Here is a 21,121-nt window from a genome sequence, read left to right as displayed (position 1 = left end):
GGAGTAGGGTCTGAAGGACCCAGGTCCCAACCCCCACCATGCCATGAAGCTCAGTGGGTGACCTCGGGCCAGACACACTCTCTCAGCCCTCCCTACCTCACAGGGTTGTTGTTCTCAGGATAAAATGGGAGAAGGGGGAACGAACTGTAGCCTGCTTTGGATCTCCAATGGGGAGAAAAGTGGGATACAAGTGCCTAAACAAAAAAATGCTTGTTTTGAAGTCCTATCCAGCCCCCGGATCCCAGGCGCACGCATGCGCGCGGAAAATCCACACCGGTTCCTTTCGACGTGACTCCTCTCGATTAGGACGCTGCACTTGGCGACTTTCACCGCCGCATTTATGGCATCGGGTTCACTCAACGCATGAGTCGACTTTTCTCTCGGTCGCAGCGGCTGCAGTTGGGATCCGACGTCTCCCCTTCCCAGCGCCTCTCGCCTTTCGGCCCCGCCTTCAGTTGCTGCGGAGATGCCGCCGGAACGCCTCGAGCCCTCCGCTCCGTTGCTGGGCTGCGTGGCCGCGGAGGCTCCTCCTCTGGACTTTCCCTTCCTCCTGGTGCGCTCGGCCGCCCCGCTTCCCAATCCCAAGCCTCCCGCCTCTCCGGGCTTTGCGCTTCCTTCGCCTCCTCCTCCTCCGCCGCCGCCCGCTTGCCCCCTTCCCCACCATGCAGCCCCCCGTGGTGGCCGTGACTGACTGCTCGCTCTTCCTGTGCTCTTTCAAGCAAAGCAAGTCGGCCGTGCGGCTGAAGGAGGACGTGAAGAAGCTCGCCGCCGCCGCCGCCGCCGCCCCCCCCTTGAGCCGACGGAGGGCGACCTCGTGGAGGAGGGTCTTCGGCGTTGGGCTGGCGGAGCTGCAGCAGCAGGGGCTGAGCCGGGACGGCGTCCCGACGCTGGTGTGGGAGATTGTCGAGTACCTGACCCGGCACGGTAAGCAGCCGGCGGGGTTCTTCCCGGGGCTTTGGAAGGGGACCTGGACGGGCTGCGCCGCCCGGCACGCGCTTGCACTTGTTTTGACCCCGGGGTAGCTGTCAGCACTTGCTTCCTACCTACCCCAGAGGACCCCGGGAATTGTAGTTTGTGGAGGCTGCTGAGGAGTCTCCGTCTAGAGAGGCTCGCCTTCCATCTTGCCCTGTAGTCACACGGCTACTTTTTGCAGGGATTCCCGGGACAGTTGACAACCTCCAGGTGGGGCCTGGAGATCTCCCGGAATTACAGCTGATCTCAGCTCCCCTGGTGGAAGTGAGCACTCTAGAGGGCAAACTCGATGGTATACCATAGATTCTAGGTGAAATCCCCCCCCCCATCTCAGGTACCTGCCATCTCAGGTACCACCCTCAAATCTCCCAAAATTTCCCTTCCTGGAGTTGGCAGCCCTAAATTCTGGGTGAGGCAAATAATTATTAAAGGTAGGTGTGAAAGTAAGCTGGGATGGGCCAGAATGGAATACCTGTAAGGAAAGGGCTGAAAGGGAGCCTTGGTTGCCAACTTCTGCTCCCTTGGGTTGCTTGAGAAATTCTTTGAGATTTTGGGGTGGGTGTCTGGAGAGGGTGGGATTTTTGGAGGGAGCTCTTCAGGGATGTGATGCCAAAGAGTCACCCCTTTGAAGGTGCCATTTTCTTGAGAGAACTCTGTCATCTTTGTAGTTTGGAGATCAGTTGTAATTCTGGGAGAACTCCAGGCCCCCCCTTGAGGTTGGTACAGAATCAAGCCCCAGCTGATGTATTTCCCCCCCCCCCCCCCCCCCCAGCCCCCTGCTCCTGCTAGAGAGACAGTAGTGGTAACAAATGTCAGTTATTTTCGCCTCTAATTAAATCATTTCAAGGCAGTAGTGTAGTGGCACCATTTATTAACGGAAGCATTTATTAGTACAATCTTGTACAGCATGACTCCAGTCCGTCCCTTGATTTCAGTGGGTTTACACTGGTGGAACTTTGCGTATACTGAACATAAGAACATAAGAGACGCCAATGTTGGATCAGGCCAATGGCCCATCTAGTCCAACACTCTGTCACACAGTGGCCAAAAATACCAGTGCCATCAGGAGGTCCAGCAGTGGGGCCAGGACACTAGAAGCCCTCCCACTGTTGCCCCCCCCCCAGCAACAAGAATACATTGCATCACCTGCCCCAGCCTGTGAGTTCCTATCTATACCCTGTGGCTAATAGCCACTGATGGACCTCTGCTCCATATGCTTATCTAATTCCCTCTTGAAGCTGTCCATGCTTGTAGCCACCACCACCTCCTGTGGCAGTGAATTCCATGTGTTAATCACTCTTTGGGTGAAGAACTGCTTCCTTTTATCTGTTCTAACTTGCTCAGCAATTTCATTGAGTGCCCACAAGTTCTTGTATTGTGAGAAAGGGAGAAAAGTACTTCTTTCTCAACTTGCTCTATCCCATGCATAATCTTATAAACCTCGATCATGTCACCCCTCAGCCGTCATTTCTCCAAGCTAAAGAGCCCCAAGCATTTTAACCTTTCTGCATAGGGAAAGTGTTCCAACCCTTTTATCATTCTAGTTGCCCTTTTCTGCACTTTTTCCAATGCTGTAATCTCCTTTTTGAGGTGTGGTGACCAGAATTGCACACAGTATTCCAGATGAGGTTGCACCATTGATTTATACAGGGGCATTTATTATACTGGCTGATTTGTTATCAGTTCCCTTCCTAATAATCCCCAGCATAGCATTGGCCTTTTTTATTGCAGTTGCACACTGTCTCGACATTTTCATTGAGTTATCTACTACGACACCAAGATCTCTCTCTTGGTCAGTCTCTGCCAGTTCAGACCCCATCAATGTGTATTTATATTTAGGATTTCTGGCTCCAATGTGCATCACTTTGCACTTGCCACATTGAACCCCATTTGCCACGTTGACACCCACTCGCCCATCCTCGACAGATCCCTTTGGAGAGCCTCACAATCCTCCTGGTTCTCACCACCCTGAACAACTTCGTGTCATCTGCAAATCTAGCCACTTCACTGCTTACTCCCAACTCCAAATCATTAATAAGTTAAAAAGCATCGGACCGAGTACTGATCCCTGTGGTACCCTACTGCTTACCACCCTCCTATACTGCTATACTGTTGCCTCTGTGCTTGAGTGTAGTAAGGCTTCAGTTAATTACTCTCAGCATCCCACAGTTAAGAAGGGTGCCTCTGCCCATCAGTCTCCGATTTTGATATATTTATTTCCTCCACTATGTTTCCCCCCAGAATTAAACCCAAGCAAATGTTATTCTGGTTTGGTCCTTGCATCTGTTAAACACCTTCATTATGCTTGTGCTAATTTGCTGCTCACCCTCTACCTATATGTATGGCCTGATAACTTCCATTTCAATATATCTAAAGAAGTGTGCGTGCACATGAAAGCTTATACCTTGAATAAAACTTTGTTGGTCTTAAAGGTGCCACTGGACTTGAACTTTATTCTGCTGTTTATCCTGCAACTCTTCTCCAAAGCTGGTGATCCAGAATTAAACCATAAATCCGTATAAAGCTGATGCAAAATACTTTAAAAGCCAGCAAAAAACATAAAACAGTTTTAAGAGCTGCATTAGGAAAACAGTAAAAAAGAATCAGACGAAACAGTAACCTGAAAGCATTACTGTTCTGCTGAGAGATTTGCTTGAATTGCCAGACCTTTCCAAATTATTTGAGAAGTTGAGAAAAGATTTTCAAAAATTTGATAGAATGCAGCGTAACACAAGACTCCGGTTCCAGTCCTGCCTTAGTTGTGGGCCCACTAGCTGATCCTGGATAAGTTTATTTATTAATTTATTATTTATTAAAACATTTATATTCTGCCTTTCCCTGTCTCTCAAGGCGGTTTACAATGCATTATTGAAAACATCCAAGTGACAATAACTCCCTCTTCCCAAACTCACCATCTTCCAGCTGCAGTTTCTCATGTAAATTGCCTGCTTCAATTTCATTGTATGAGAATCTGGGAAGGGTCAGACATCTCATTTAAATATTGACTGATTTACTTCACTCATATCCCATTATTCCCACTACCGGGAACCACAAATGGCTTACACCATTCTCCAGTCCTCCATTTTGTCCTCACAACAACACCCTGCCTATGAGGCTACCTTTGAGGCTGAGAGTGCTTGGTGGACCCAGCATCGCTCAGCAAGCCTCTATGGCAGAGTGAGGGTTTCAAACTTGGGTGTTCCCAATCCTCTCTAACCACTATACAAACAGTGCCTCTCTTGTTAATAGTGAATGGCAACAACTTTTCTGTGGGACCTTTAAATTTGATCCATAAGGAACGATGTGGGGGGCGGAGGAGGAGACTGGGTTTATACCCTGCCCTTCACTCGGAGTCCCAGAGCAGCTTACAAACTCCTTTCCCTTCACAAATACCTCCCCCTCCACACCTGCAGTGACCGCTGTTCCACACCCAGAAGATGACAAAAGACCTCCAGGATTGCTTCCTGACCCCAAAGTGGTGATCAGCATTTCCCTGGGAGTGTAAGAAAGGGCCACAAGGACTAAGCACTGAGGCAACCCGTCCTGCCCTCCCTCTCATGATCTGCCTAAGTTCATAGAATCCGCATTGCTGTCAGATGGCCATCTGGACTCTGTTTGAAAACCAGATACATCATAAAACAACTTACAAACAGAGCAGCCAAAACCTTGCAACATGGCATGGCTACCTCTTGCTCTTTCCCCACACATTTTTTTTTCCTTTGGGGGGTTTTGCAGAAAATGTGGGGGAGTCCCTCAGGTCTGTAGAAAAATACCCCAGTATGTACCTGGCCATATTCCCTGGATTTTTTGATCCGCATACCAATGTTCCCTCTAAGCTGTGGAGTCTTGTGAGCAAAACTTCTAGTTTGTGAGCTACTGGCATTAAAGTTGAGAGCGAGCGATTTGGCTACTGCATCAATTAGTTTGCTCTGGAGCCATCCTTCCTGAGCTCAGACAAAAATGTGTGAGTCGGAGGCTAAAAAACTGTGAGCTAGCTCGCACTAACTCAGCTTAGAGGGAACACTGATAGGGACTATTTATTTATTTTATTCACATACCGCCCTCACCCCAATTGGGGCTCAGGGTGGTTAACAAGAAGTCATAGATACATTCTCATAAATACTATAATATGTACGTAGAAATAAAATTTAAAACAATAAAAACAACAATAGTCGACTAAACAGGTGGTGTTGAATATTCCATCTCTTACTCGGGGCAGGGGGAGTCGGGGAGGCCAGGCTTGAGGGCAGCCGTTGTTGTCCTCAGCCACAGGTCTGGTGGAACATCTCTGTCTTAACAGGCTCTGCGGGACTGTTTTAGGTCCCTCAGGGTCCTGATGTCATTAGGCCGAGAGTTCCATCAGGCTGGTGCCAAGGCTGAGAAAGCCCTGGCTCTGGTTGAGGGTAGCCAGATATCCTTTGGGGCAGGGATCTCGAGGAGGTTCTTAATCTCCAGAGCATAATGCCCTTCGGGGCATATATAGGGAGAGGCGGTCCCAAGGATATCCTGGTCCCAGACTGTTTAGGGCCCTGAAGGTCAGACGAGGTTCTGAATTAGATAGATGCTGTTTTTAAACAACGTAGCTCTGGAGTCTCTTTTGTTCACCTTTTCCTTTCTAGTGAAAACACAGGAGAAAATAAAGTGAACTAAAGTCCTGCTAACTGAAGTGTCAATGTATTGTGCTATTGTTTTGGTTTTCAAAATTCCCCTCTCTTCTCCAAGGGTCTAATTATGTCATGCCTTGATGCTTTTGAAAAGACCGTTTATCCGAAAGATTAAGCGGTGGGTCACCTGTAATTGTAAAGGGATATGAGAGATGCTCAGAGTTCGATATAAAAAAGAATTTGTTTTTCTGCACTGATGCCTCTTGCCCAGCAGATGTCAGAGTTGCATCTCTGAATGAAGATGGAATCAGCTGTGTAGGGAGGCGGTGAGCGTCTGGACAAACACGTGTCAGGGATACTGTAGGCTGATCCTGCATTGAGCAGCGGGTTGGCTTAGATGGCCTGTATGGTCCCTTCCAACTTAATAATTCTATGATCCTATGATTCTTCTTCGTTTTATTGCTCCGAGGACTCTGTTTTATTGAGGACTGTTCCAGATAATCCATGATACTAACATTTCTATAATTAAAATTAGATGCATACATTATCTGTACAATAACCTGTAAATTCAGGCCAATTTAATTATTTCTGTGGTAAATGGGTGGGGTTACCAGCTCCAGTTTGGGGAATTCCTTGAGGTTTGGGGAGAAGCCTAGAGATAGGAGGGTTTGGGGAGGGACCTTACTAGGGTAAAGTAAAGGTAAAGGTTCCCTTGCTCGAAAGCCAGTCAAATCCGACTCTAGGGTTGCGGTGCTCATCTCCGTTTCAAAGCCAAAGAGCCAGCGCTGTCCAAAGACGTTTCCGTGGTCATGTGGCCGGCATAACTAAACACCAAGGCGCACGGAATGCTGTTACCTTCCCACCGAAGTGGTACCTATTAATCTACTTGAAATTTCTTGCTTTCGAACTGCTAGGTTGGCAGGAGCTGGAACTAGAGACGGGAGCTCACTCCGTCATGCGGCAACTCGGGTCTCGAACTGCTGAACTACTGACCTTCCACAGCCTGCAGTTCAGCGTCTTAACCACTTGAGCCACCGCAGCTTCTTCTTACTAGGGTATAATGCCATAGAGTCCACCCTCCAAAGCAGCCGTTTTTTTCCAGGGTAACTGAACTCTGTAGTCTGGAGATCAGTTATAATTCCGGATGGTCTCCAGGCTTCATCTGGAGGTTGGTAATAGGCAATTAGCAGGAGGGTTGTGGAGAGGGGGAGAGTCCTGGGAGAAAAATGAAAAAGAAAAATAAGGCCTCATCTACTTACAGGAAGTTCTTATCATAGAGTTCCTGACAATTCCTAGAGCTACCCTTTGTCACTTCCTGGTTGCTCTAGGAATCACCAGGAACTCTGTGGTAAGAGCGTCCTGTAAGTAGATGAGGCCATTATTTTTCTCCAGTGGGATCTGGGGAAGGAAATCCCCACCACTACCACTGGGGGCTTGGCAGCTCTAATTAGCAATCCTATGGGTGGGTTAAGAAATAGGGCATTACCTAAGGCCAGGGATGGATAGGAATGTTAAGAGTGTGCCACCTTAGTGTAGTGATTAGAGTATTGACTAGGATCTGGGAGGCCTAGGTAGGAATCCCTGCTCTGCTGTGGAAGTTCACTGGGTGGCTTTCAGCCAGTCACTCTCTCTTGCCCTAAGGATAAAATGCAGGAGGGAAGAGCAGTGCAATAACCCCCTTTGGATTCCCACTGCGGAGAAAAATGGGGTATAAATATCCAAATAAATAAACGTTAAAGTGGCCTTGGAGCAAGCTGAGCTGAATAGCCCCTGGCAGTACCACAGGAGTTGCTTGGTTTGGTCTTGGGGGACATGAGGAGACAACAGGTGTTGAACCAAAGCATCCTTTGGATTTGGGGTACTCATTTGACCCCATGGGAGACGTGCCCAGGGCTTTTCAACGGTGGTGTCTTCATCGCATAGAGGTATGCTCCAGGATTCCACAGTTACCCCCTGGGGAGAGCAGACACCCAGAAACCTGCATGAGGAGTGAATTTGCAGTGGAAGGGGAGAATTCAGCAAAAATTCCCTTGCTTCTATTAATGGAAATCTACCATTGGCCCAAACCCATTATATTGATTTGGGATTCTAGAACTATTGTAGTTTGGCACAATATAAAATAAGCAAGGAATCCAAGTTGTGGCAAATCTCTCAAGATCTTTTTGACCTTTAATTTTAATAGCCAAGTCAGCTGTGCTGTGGCTGAAATTTTCCAGATTGTCCTTCAGCCGGACTTCCTTATCGGTGTATCTGTTACTCCTCTACTGAACAGCAATAGTTCTTCTGGCTGCCAGGAACAGATGAACAATTAGTTCTGTGTGTGGTGACCTATTAAATGCTAGAGTACATGCATGTGAAAGTACTATTCTGAGGACAAGGTTACAAGAATGGCCCCACCGACCCCAATAAATATGCATTGATGAGAACATTTTGTTGAAGGACAGATCTACTGTGAACATATATGAAGACCATAGGTCCCCCTCGAGGACATCACTGCCTGCTGTTCATTGGCATTGTTTGTTAGGTATGCAGTGGACTTTACGAACACCTGTAACTCCAATTCCTGTTAAATGGAGATGCTGGGGACTGAACCTAGGACCTTATATATGCAAAGCAGAAGCTCTGCCACAGAGCGATGGCCTTTTCTCAATTTGGTACAATGGCAATGAACATAAGAGAGGCCAATGTTGGATTAGGCCAATGGCCCATCCAGTCCAACACTCTGTCACACAGTGGCCATCAGGAGGTCCTCCAGTGGGGCCAGGACACTAGAAGCCTCCCACTGTTGCCCCCCCTCAAGCACCAAGAATACAGAGCATCACTTGCCTCAGACCCACAGTCCCTATCTATACCTTGTAGCTAATAGCCACCTCTGCTCCATATGTTTACCAGGGCTCTTTAGGAATGCCTTTGCATATTAGGTGACACACCCCTAATGTAACCAATCCTCCAAGAGCTTACAGTAGCCCCTGTAAGAAGAGCTCTGTAAGCTCCTGGAGGATTGACTACATTAGGGATCTGTTGCCTAATATGCAAATGAGTTCCTGCTACAAAAAGAGCCCTGTGTTTATCCAATTCCCTCTTGAAGCCGTCCATGCTTGTAGCCACCACCACCTCCTGTGGCAGTGAGTTCCATGTGTTAACTACTCTTGGGGTGAAGAAGTATCAGTACCCTTTCTAACAGATATTAGGCAACTTATAAAAGACTTTTTTTAGTGGCATGAGATTTGCAGCAAAGTTTGATACTCCTGTTTCCTTGCTTTGGTGCAAACTGATTTCTTTGTTCTTACCAAAGGGTCCTTCCAATCTTTCTCATCAGTTGAGAGGAATACATTTTTGCCCCATGTTGCACAAGCTATATTTAGATCAAGATGGGTAGCTGTATTCGTCTGTCTGTAGCAGTAGAAAAGAGCAAGAGTCCAGTAGCACCTTAAAGACTAACAAAATATGTGGCAGGGGAGGAGCTTTCATGAGACACCACTCACTTCTCCAGAAACCTGAAGAAGTGAGCTGTGACTCATGAAAGCTTATCCCCTGCCACATATTTTGTTAGTCTTTAAGGTGCTACTGGACTCTTGCTCTTTTTTTTTTTAAATCATTTATTTTCATTTTTCATAAAATACATATCTATAACACATACATCTTCATAATCATCTTGGAGTCTTCTACTATCCGCTTAACTCTATCCATTCATATAAACGCTTCCATCTTTCCACAAACACTTTTTCATCCTTTTCTTGAAGGATTAAACTTAATTTATCCATCTCTGCCATCTCTAATAATCTACACACTAGATCCTCTTTTTTAGGAATATATTCCTATTTCCAAAATCTAGCTAGTAGAATTCTTGCAGTCGTAAGTATACTAATCATCAACTCTTGCTCTTTTCTAAAGCAATATTTAAGTTACCAATTTTGTGGTTTCATAATATGCAACATATGGAGGAGTCTGGTCCCCTTTCTCCAACTAATATTAGTAATAATTGTGTGTTGCCAAGCCACAATGGACTCAGCGCAGTCCAGGACCATGGGATTCTCACGGCAAGAGATGAGCAGAGGTGGTATGTCATTGTCGTCCCCAGCTTGTTGTTATTGTTGTTCAGTCGCACAGTCGAGTTCAACCAGAGGTCATTTCAGGGGGGACCGCGGGGGATCGCAGTTCCCCCGGGTGAGGTACGGGGGGCGGGGCACATGACGAAGCCCCGCCCCCTGCTTCCGGCTGCCCTGCTTCCGGCCCTCATTCAGCCAGGAGGAGGCAGGAGAAGAGGGAGGGTAAGTTGCTTCCTCCCTGCCTCTCCCCACCCCTGCCTGCCTGGGGCCAGGGAGGGCCTTGGCGGGGCTTCCTTGCACTCCCGCCGGCCTTGCAGGTCCACCGCCGGGCCCCTCATGGGCGGCCGGGGGCGGGGTGTGTGGCCTTATGACACACTTCCGGTGATGTCAGGGGGTGTGGCATATGCTAATGAGTTATGCTAATGAGTTCCCCTAGCTCTTTTTCTACGAAACGACCCCTGAGTTCGACTCTTCGTGACCCCATGGACCTGTCAGAGTCCTGCAGTAATCAGTTTCCAACAACACCCATTCAGAAGAGTGAAGTTTATTGAGTACAGTAAAGACAGGTCATCTGTGCATACATTCTGTGTTAGAACGGATTGCAAGTGTGCACAATGGGGAGTTATACATAATTCAAAGGGGTCCCCCGATGGACCCGGGCCAATCAGAGAACAAGCAAAAGCCCGCCTAACCCAACAGGTCTACGTAACCAGCAAAAGCAGCAATAAGATACCAAGGTCACCGGCCTAGGCTAGAAGATAAGATGAGCCAGGAAGAAATGAAAGTTGACGTACCATCCATCACCTCCCCCCCTCCACCAGCTATGGCAGCAGCCTAGCTGACAGGACCACATCATGCCAGGCCCTCCTGTCTTCCGCCGTCCTCTGGAGTTTGCTTAATTTCGTGTTTGTTGCATCGATAACACTGTCTAACCATCTTCGGTTACCTTCAGTCTTTCGCAGCATCAGGGTCTTCTCCAGTGAGTGCTCCCTTCTCATTTGGTGGCCAAAGTATCTGAGCTTCAGCTTCAGTATCTGGCCTTCCAGGGAACAATCAGGGTTGGTTTCTTTTAGGATTGACTGATTTGATCTCCTTGCAGTCCAAGGGACTCTCAAGAGTCTTCTCCAGCACCAATATTCAAAAGCATCTATTCTTCGACACTCGGCCTTCCTTATGGTCCAACTCTCGCAGCCATTCATTACTACTGGGAATACCATCACTTTGACTATGCAGACTTTTGTTGGCAGTGTAATGTCTCTACTTTTTATTACTTCTTATTACTACTTCCCCAGCTAGGTTTGATTATTTCTAAAAAAGGAATTCAGTTCCTCAAAATGCATATGGGAATACAATTTTGTATGAAATGACCGTCGTTGCAGTATTTATACCAGTTTATGTTTTGACTTCCTCGCTTACTTCAAGGAGTGCTTGTGTCAATGCATTGACAAGAGCATTTTCAAAAGGCGCAGACTTCTCTACGGAACCCATACCCTTGTGGTAATATGGTGAGATTTTTAAAATGAGGATGGAAATAATTGGGTGGGTAATTTTTGGATGGCCCAGGCTAGCCCAATCTCGTCAGATCTAGGCAGCTTAACAGGGTTGGCCGTGGTCAGTATTTGGATGGGAGACCACCAAGGAAGTCCAGGGCTGCTATGCAGAGGCAGGCAACAGCAAACTACCTCTGTTTGGCTCTTGCTTTAAAAACCCCTACAGGTCACCCTAAGTCAGCTGCTACTTGACGGCACTGTCCACCACAATTTAAATATATATATATATATATGACAGAGGATGAGCTAGTTACTGTGTCTCCTTTCCATTTATAATTCCAGGGCTGGCATCAGAAGGTCTTTTCAGGGTGAATGGTAACCTGAAAACCGTGGAGCACCTGCGAGCGAAGTACGAGAACGGCGAGGCCGTGGAGCTGCCTGCAGAGGGCGACGTGAGCTCAGCCGCCAGCTTGCTGAAGTTATTTCTAAGGGAGCTGCCAGATGGAGTGATCACTTCGGCTCTGCATCCCAAATTCATACAGCTGTATCAAGGTGACTGACTGTCTCTTCACCTACACATGTCGTACACACACTTAGGAAGGGGCTGTGGCTCAGTGGCAGAGCATCTGCTTGGCATGCAGAAAGTCCCAGGTTCAGTCCCTGGCGTCTCCAGTTAAAAGGTCCAGGCAATGTGAAAGACCTCTGCCTGAGACCCTGGAGAGCCTCTGCCAGTCTGAGTAGACAATACTGACTTTGATGGACTGATGGTCTGATTGAGTATAAGGAAGCTCCATATGTTCCTGTGTGTTCCTTGTCTGGTCTTCTACACGTATAGGCAGAACATGCATTCAGACCCAGCAGACGAAGCCTAGTTGGTTTGGGACTAAAATGAGCTGGACGTCCATGGGATAAGAACATAAGAGACACCAATGTTGGATCAGGCCAACATATTTGGGATTTAAAATGGGAATGATCAGGCCCATCCAGTCCAACACTCTGTCACACAGTGGCCAAAAATACCAGGTGCCATCAGGAGGTCCACCAATGGGGCCAGGACATAAGAAGCCCTCCCACTGTTGACCCCCTCCAAGCACCAAGAAGACAGAGCATCACTTGCCCCAGAGTCCCTATCTATACCTTGTGGCTAATAGGGTTCACTCAGCACCACACAGCAACAGAGGAATTCTGAGTTTGTAAGAAACCAGTTTATTGTGATGTCTCAATTGGGCTCTTTAAGAAATTGTGGCTTGGTGGTTCGACTATAAACCAGGATTAAAACATAGTTTAAGATCCTGGCCTGTAGGTGAGGAAAACCAACATCACTTTGTTAAATCTATTCTGATTTCATACCGAGTTGCAATGATCTGTGTAATACTTTAAACTTTGCTTTTGCAATTTCTCCTTTTTTAAAAAAAGTAGTGTTTTTTAAAATTGCCTCTAGAAAGAGTTTGGAAAGCTTTAAGTGGACATGTTCATGGTTCTCATCCAATTAAATTCCTATGATCCACTGCAGAGATGCAAATTCTGCCAGCCAAAATAGGTTTTACCAGGAAATAGAACTCTTGGAAATGTATGTTACTGAACTAGATGCTTTGTTTCTTCAATTGGCCAAGCCGCTTTCATCGAGATCTGCTTTGAACGAGCGAAGCATCTGTCCCCCGCCCCCTCACAAGTAATTTATGTAAAATGAGAAAACATGTAGAGATCCAGCTCTTCTCGACAAGTAACCTGGAGGCAGAACCTTTCCTTTTAATTTTTTTAAAATTATTAAATTAGACTTGTTAGGCCGCCCTTCCCTGCAAGCAGGCTCCAGGTGGCTTACATCAATAAAATACAATATTATTAGACTTAAAACAGCATTCAAATTCACCCTAATAAAATTTTATTAGTGTATAAGAGGTTTGTAAACGTTCAGAATGGATTAGCAGTGTGATCTTTGGAGCCTGTCTGTGCAATACATTTTTGCCAGGTAGGACCCCAGGTTGAGTCAGCGCATGTGTTCTGGGAGTTCGTGACTCACAGAGGTGTGGGATGTGATTCAGACTGGAGGGAATATTCCTTTGTGTGAACTCTCACCCGCAGCTTCAAACAGAGTTAGTTCACCTGCCTCTGGACCATTTTCCCTCTGGACCATTTTGCTGACATGAAACCAGTCTAGGAGAACACTGTTTGCCCCATTGAGGAAACTAGGTGTCCCTAGTTTCAGTACATGTGGCACGCTCAACAAGGCAAATAGCCCCCCCCCCCCGCTGTTTCTGTTTGGGCAAATTGCAGAGGAGGGTCGTAAAGCTTCCTCTCTCTGTGTACCATGGCCCTAATCTACTTTGGACACATGTGTACCTGGGAGGCATAGACTTTGAAAACATGTGTGGCAACCAAACCTGAAGACCTACCTGGGAAAGATATATACTGTAGTTAGGTCCTTGATTCTGTTCATTGGCTTGTCTCTGGCAGAGGGAACACTGACAACAGGAAAAATCCCATGCCTGATTCATTTGGATACAATTCATGTGTACTTTATAGGGTAACCTCCGATAGTCACTTGGAATGTTAGCTAATTCTCAATGAAGTGGTAATCCTGTGTCTCAGCTGTTCCACTTAGGGCTATAATTGACCCTGTCAATAAGATGCTTCAGTGTGAGTATGCCTGTTGAGGGTTGATCTTTGGCAGACAAGTTGTGCTTATTGAGAAGGCTTCCTAAAAAATTCCTGCACAAGAAGTCCGAATTGCAAGGTGATCATATGGGGCTGCTTTCAAAGTGTACTTTTCAGACTCTGACCTGTATGAAGCCCGAAAGCCCTACACATGTTGAAAATCAAGCAGGCTTGTTCCACCAGGATGAAACATGGTATGAAGAACCTAGATGGAAAGAGCAAGAGTCCAGCAGCACCTCAAAGACTAACAACGTATGTGGCAGGGGATGAGCTTTCGTGAGTCACGGCTCACTTCTTCAGAGAGATGGAAAGTGGTTCAGTCTGAAAGATGTTGGGTTAAGGAGGAACAGAAGAAAGGAAGGAGAGAAAGAGGCAGGGAATGACTCCTTTGAGTCATCCTGAGGTCAGAACTGTGTTTTGGAAAAGCCGAGCAATTTGTTGACTTTTCTAGGAAACAACTTGGTTTCCTCAGTCTGAAGCAGGTGAAGCCCAACTTTGTATAAAGCTACAGGTGAGTGTTCACCTGATGAAAGTTCCTCCATGCCTCCCTCCCTGTCAAATCTTGTCACATAGAAAATTAGTGTGTCAGGGAAATTAATTCCACCTTGGTCCTCTCCCTCACATGCTAAACTTTTTCAATATAGTCTTTTTGTTTTGTTTTGTTTGGAGGGAGGTTTTACAAATTTGAATGACCCTCCATACCAAAAGGGGGGGGATTCCATCTTGTGAACTCCCCCAAAGTGGTATGCATTTGAGACACCTTGGTGAGAACTAGGCCACCATATTTGGGCAAAACATGCCAGTTATTATCAGTGTAAATTATGAAAATTACCTCGTTTCCCTCCAGGTTAAGAGAGAGGACAAATTAAACGACTGCGTTTAAATTTTCACAGTGCTAAGTGTGTTGTACTGTGAACGGAAAAGCCTCCTTGGCTCCCTTTGCCGTCAAACTGGCCTGCCAATCTGCTATTTTTGGCTATTTCGCAACGGGGTTCTTTTTCAGCACGCCTTGTCCTTCACTCCCAAACTTGTGTTTTGATAAGAACAAGGTTAACTGTGAGGAAGAAGAATGACCTACTTGTCTGTGACTATAAAAGCCCCAGATAACTTATCACTCCATGCAACACTTGAAGCTCCGGTTAGGGTTGGGGAAAAGCGTTCAGCAGGGCATTAACAACACTAAAACATGGACACGGATTCATGCACTGTTTTCAGACAAACAACTAGGGCTTTTATGAAGTGGATTAGAGGGCTTGGCTGTAACCCAATATGCTTAGAACAGATAAAAGGAAGTACTTCTTCACCCAAAGAGTAATTAATACGGGGAAATCATTGCCGCAGGAAGTGGCGGCGGATACAAGCATAGACAGTTTTAAGAGAGGATTGGATAAATATATGGAGCAGAGGTCCATGAGTGGCTATTAGCCACAAGGTACAGATGTAACACTATGTCTGGGGCAATGATGCTCTATAGTCTTGGTGCTTGGGGTTGCCTTCTGCACTTTTCCAGCTCTACAGTACCCTTTTTTTTTTAGATATGGCAACTGGAACTGTCCACATGAGGCCACATCATACATCTACACAGGAGCATTACTCTGTGTTTGCCCCAGCCAGTTTGGTATAGTGGTTAAGAACATGGACTCTAATCTGGGAGAACCGGGTTTGATTCCCTACTCCTCTGCATGCAGCCAGCTGGGTGACCTTGGGTCAGTCACAGTTCTCTCAGAGCTGTTCTCTCTAGAGCAGTTCTCTCAGAGCTCTCTCAGCCCCACCTACCTCACAGGGTGTCTGTTGTGGGGAGAGGAAGGGAAGGAGGTTGTAAGCTGCTCTGAGTGAAGGGTGGGGTATAAATCCAATCTCTTCCTTGTCAAGTATTGACTCAATGCCGTCTCGTAAGTAACAGTGAATCAGCTTTATTGGTTTCAAACAGGAACAGTGAAGAACACACAACAAACAGTGGAGCAGGGTTCCTTTTAAACTATCCCGGGCTGGTGTAGCCACACCCTAGAATAGTTAAGGACCAATGGCATTACATAGATAATATCCAATCAGATCAGTTCCCTCCTGAACATTTCTCTGCACTCTGATTGGGTACATTCATACATCAGCCAATAGTATTGTTACATCTTACAATCCTTCTTTTGCTCTCAAGCTTAACATGGCTTTTGATATAGCTAAAGACATAACACTGCTCCTCCTCCTTTCTATTTATTTATTTATTTTAGGGTTACCAAGTTGAAAAATGCATTTACCTGGGGACTCCCGGTCCGCAGCTGGAGCATTACTCGGATGACCGTGGCCCCGCCCCCAGCGTGCCCGGTGTCATAACGTCACTTCCTGGTGATGTGCACGCCGGGGTGGGGTTCCCCCCAGGGCCCGATCCGCCGCCGGGGAATGGGCCTCTGGGGCGGGGGTTTCCCCGCCCCCCGGGGGGACTTGGGACGCCTCATTTATTTAATTTGTATCCCGCCCTTCCAACATGGGCTCAGGGCGGCGAACATAGAGGCAAATGCCATACATAAAACAACAAAACAATAAACAATCATTACCTATAAAACAGTTAAAAGTCGGTGCTCAACATAACACACTCCGAGTAAACACAATTGTCTCTGCTCAATTGATGTTACACTATAACTGTCATCCCCATACCAGGGCCAGTGCGCCTCATGATGTTAATACGGTGGTGGTACAATGGCAGTGGCAGCCCCTACTCGGAAGCCTGGCGGAAGAGCTCCGTCTTACAGGCCCTGCGGAACTGCATAACTGCATCTATGACTAGATCTGTCATCCATGAGAGCAGTTTCAAACATTCTGACCAGAAGCTTTGCAAGCCTTCTGGCCGTGCCACTGTTGTTAACATGTGAGACGGGGGCTGTGGAGAGAAGAGTTGGGAAACTGCTGAAGGTGCAGTAAGGGGTCTCTCATACTTTTTGCTTCACCCTACCTGTGAGAGTGCCCCCATATAGGCTGCAATCACATGAGCACATGAAACTACTGAATCCATCGAAGTCAATATTGTCTACCCAGACTGGCAGCAGCTCTCCAAGGTCTCAGTCTTCCACATCACCTACTGCCCAGTTCCTTTATAACTGGAGATGCCAGGGATTGATTCTCGGGCCTTCTGCATGGCAAGCAAAGGCTCGACTGCTGAACCTGTCAAGCTGCCTTATACTGAATCAGACCCTTTGACTATCAAGGTCAATATTGTCTACTCTGAGTGGCAGCAGCTCTTGAGGGTCTTAGGCAGAAATCTTTCACATTGCCTACTGCCTAGTCCTTTTTGCCAGGGACTGAACCTGGGATTTTCTGCATGCAAAGTAGATGCTCTACCACTGAGTCACAGCCCCTCTCCACAATCAACTTGCTGCCTAGGCAAAACAAGAGTCTTTCCCGCATATCCGTTCTCTTCTCTTGCACATCTGTCAGCAGGCAGTCGGAAGTCCTTAGCTCCCCTTTAAAGGAAACTTTAGTGTTTGTGACAAGCAAGGGGAAATCACAGAAAATGCACTGCCAGCTGAGCACAGCACAAGGTTGCTCCTTCCAAGGCCTTGTGAAATGTGTCACCCATTTTATTTATTGCCTCTGTATGTTGCCCTTCCTCCAAGGAGCTCTGAAGATCACACATGCTGGATCCCAATCCAGCACAGCCTCTCCCCAGAGGCAACGTCTGCCCACAGTGTGTGGTTTTTGCAGGTGCCTCTTCCCACAGCAGCCCAAAAATGGATGAGATGGGCGTGCCGCAGAAATCATGCTTTCCAGATATAAGTTCTTATACCCTTGGAAACGCTGCCCTGGATCCAACCCATTGAGTTATCTCAGTTTATCCTTGCAATGACTCTGTGAAGTAGAAGAAGAACGTGCCGGTGAGTCACAGCTGACTCAAGGCAACCCCGTCCGTGGGGTGTTCCAGGCAGGAGACGGGCAGAGGTGGTTTGCCTTCCTTCACATAGCAACCCCAGTCTTCCTGGATGGTCTCCCATGAAATAAGCTAGGCTGAAAGGCAACCTTGAGTATGAATTACAACCCCACATCCTCCCAGTCCGTCTGGCACTCTCTTCACTGGATCACACCACACTAAGGGGTGCACTTGAAAGAGGAAGAGGAAGGAAAATGTGAAACAGGTTTGGAGGGAGGGCATCTATTGGCACAGGAATGATGACCAGTCCATGACATTTTTCTAGTCTTCCTGCCCTGTCCACATTATACATCTGTTGGCCGTTTGTGACCTAAATGATGACACACACACACACCCACTTTTGGTAATTGCCCCTAGTCTAATTGCTTGGATTTGGAATTTTGGGCTTGGCCAGAAACTTGGGGGGGGGAGAGAGATTGGGAGCATCTGAAGGCCAAACTCTACATTACGAGTTGGGTACAGCTTCCAAGCAGTGTGAATGACTCCCAATAGGGCCATTTCTGCTAGGGAAAATGGTTCAGGAAGGGAAGGCAAGAACTCCTCCTCCCCCCCCACCTCCTCCCCCCCCCCTCCTCCCATGCTGCATTCCTGCACTGAATTGGGCCCTTGCGATTCTTTAAGAGGCTGTTCCCTGCAGCTACGGTGTGGAACTGAGGAAAGTGAGAGGGATCTGGGGACGCTGGGCCTGAATTACAAATCAAAAGTCGTCGTTCTGGAAATAGCTGAATGTCTGAGCCTGTGCTGAGCCTGCGCCCCTCACCTGAGCTCAGTCAGAGAGGTGTGGACCTTGGGTGCAAGCTGAAGAACTCTTGGCCTGTGGCTCACAGCCTATGGCCCTCTGCGGGCCCTGCTGGCAGAACCAGCTCCAGTCTGGGATGCCTTTGTGACTCATCACCCAATTTAAGACTGTATGGAGGTCCTGTTGGGTTGTATATTTTTTGTTTAAAGTATACTTTTTGTGTGTGTTTCTTTTGTAAGTTGTTTTGAGAACCTTGCCTTGGGATAAGGTGGGGCAAAAATTCGTAAACAAATTCCATTCTTGCAGGCAAGCCGTCTTTTACAAGTCTGTATTGGTATGCAGGGTTGGCTCTGGTTAGTACTCGGATGGGAGATCAGGATTGCTATCCAGGGGGAAGCAATGAGAAACCACCTCTGCTAATTTCTTGCCTTGGAAACCCACGGGGGTCACCACAACTCGGTTGTGACTCGATTATTAATTATCGGGGCCTAAACAGAATTGACACAAGAGGTCTGCAACTGAAGCAGCCCTGCAAGGGCTGCTTTGGGGGTGCAGAGGTGGAGAAATGGTTTTATTACATATTCTCCCCCCCCCCCAGCCATTTCCCCAGTTTAAATTTCCCCAGCATTGGTAACTGATTGACGTTGTGGAAACTGGGTGGAGGGAAAGGGCCGTGACCGCCCTCCTCGAATGCCACTTCCTCAGTGTAAAGAAAAAAATATTGATAGATCTCCCACATCACATTTGTTTTATCCTTCGTGTTGTGGGCATGAGTGCTAGGCTGGATATATTTGCAGGCGTGGAAGGTGCAAAAATAGTTGCCAAAAATCATTATATTGTGCTCTTCTGCACAGTTTCTCCTCCCCCCCATCCTTAATGGGAGACTTTGTTGATGGGGGGGAAAGATAGCGCTGGTCTCTGCTGTAGAGGCAACCAGGCAATCGTCCCCTCATGTCTGGATCCAGGTTCCCTTATGAGGAAGCATTAGGTTGTCTTAGCCGTGGGAGTGCATCCCCCCTTCCCCTGGAATCTCTAGCATTCTCTTTGTAAACATTCTCAAGGGGTGCAAAGTTTTGCAGAGAATTACTCTCAGACTACTGAAACCTAACCCCGGGCTCCTTTTAGCTTCCAATCCATGCACCTTTTACTTGGTATACGCCCTCTAAGCTGTGGAGTCTTGTGAGCAATAATTCTACTTTGTGAGCTACTGGCATTAAGGTTGTGAGGGAGCGATTTGGCTGCTGCATGAATTAGTTTGCTCTGGAGCCATCCTTCCTGAGCTAATTAAAAAATGTGTGAGCTGGAGGCCAAAAAAACCTGTGAACTAGCTCACACTAACTCAGCTTGGAGGGAACACTGTGGTCGGTAGTAATGACTACCTACTGATTCAGAAACCCCTTGTGCCCACAAAGCTTTTGTTTAAAATGGAAGTATTTAACATCCTATTAATATCTGAATACAGAAAGGTCTTAGTTGTGTTAAAGGATTGTTGATTCTGGACAATCCTGAATGAGCATCCTGTGTGTGAGTTGGCAGTGGGGTTGCCAGGTCCCCCTGGCCACTGGGAAGGGATTGGGGGTTAGGGCTCCCAAATTCAGGTTGGGAAACTCCTGGAGATTTGGGGGTGGAGCCTGGGGGGGACAGGGACCTCAGTGGGGTACAATGCCACAGAATCCACCTTCCAAAGCATCGATTTTCTCCAGGGGAACTGACCTCTAGTCTGGAGACGAGCTGTAATTCTGGAGAATCTCCAGGTCCCACCTGGAGGCTGGCATCCCTAATTGGCAGCTCCATAAAGATTAAAAGGTTCGTGTCTTTTTAAAATGGAAAAAACCCCTCTATTTGTAAATTCTCCAGTATTTCTGGGGACTCACTTGCAAGACTGCAAGCTCGTTCTCTCAACCAGTTTCTTCTTCCATTTCCCATTTTCTTTTTTGCCATGATATCTGAAACAGTGCTGTGGGGTAACACCTGGCCTCCAAATCATGGTTTGCAAACATCATAGTTTGCTGGTTTGGAGGTGAGGCAAACAGTGTGTGTGTAAAGTACCATCAAGTCGCAGTTGACTTATGGCGATCCCAGAAAGGGGCTTTCAAAGGAAGTGTGAATCAGAGGTGGTCTGCTGTTGCCTTCCTCTGCAGAGTTTTCCTTGGAGGTCTCCCATCCAAGTATTAACCAGGGCTGACCCTGCTTAGCTTTGGAGAATCTGCTGAGATCGGGCTGCACCATGCCACCTTCCCTCCCTAGGCAAACTATAGCTAAAGAAAATAAGGAAGAGGAGAGGGAACCTGCATTCAAGCGACTGGAGGGTGAGGATTGTGTTCATGATGTTTGAATGGGAGATAGTCCTAGCTGGTGAGGGGCCATGGCTCAGTGGCAGAGCATCCACTTGGCATGCAGAAGGTCACAGGCTCAATCCCTGTCATCTCCAGTTAAAGGATCTGGCAGTAGGTGATGTGAAAGCCCTCTGCCCGAGACCCTGGAGAGCCTCTGCCAGTGAGTAAATACTGACTTTGATGGACCAAGGGTCTGATTCAGTATAAGGCAGCTTTATGTGTTTATAAGGCAGCTTCATGTGTTATGATGTCTCTCTTGTATTGTTCAGAACCTTAAATTTGCTGTTCCGTAAATAATAGGAGAGGAAGCTGGGGCAAATGAATTAGGCTCCTCTTGTTCCAGTAGGCTGAAGAAGTTGA

At 47.2% G+C, this 21,121-nt stretch overlaps 1 protein-coding gene across 1 annotated transcript in view; it reads left to right on the top strand.

Moving 5' to 3' along the window:
- Window positions 1-640: 640 nt before the first annotated feature.
- LOC107116111 (protein FAM13A-like) overlaps window positions 641-21,121 on the top strand; it is a 69,845-nt gene continuing 49,364 nt past the window's right edge. Inside the window, exons 1-2 of the mRNA XM_015417980.1 lie at window positions 641-924; window positions 11,458-11,667. Of these exons, the coding sequence (XP_015273466.1) occupies window positions 663-924; window positions 11,458-11,667 (472 nt within the window). The 5' untranslated portion in view covers window positions 641-662. The remainder of the gene's footprint in view (window positions 925-11,457; window positions 11,668-21,121) is intronic.

This window comes from Gekko japonicus, unplaced genomic scaffold (assembly GCF_001447785.1).
Source record: "Gekko japonicus isolate JY-2015 unplaced genomic scaffold, Gekko_japonicus_V1.1 scaffold1018, whole genome shotgun sequence".
Taxonomy (NCBI): domain Eukaryota; kingdom Metazoa; phylum Chordata; class Lepidosauria; order Squamata; family Gekkonidae; genus Gekko; species Gekko japonicus.
This window is presented reverse-complemented; position numbering and strand designations above follow the sequence as displayed.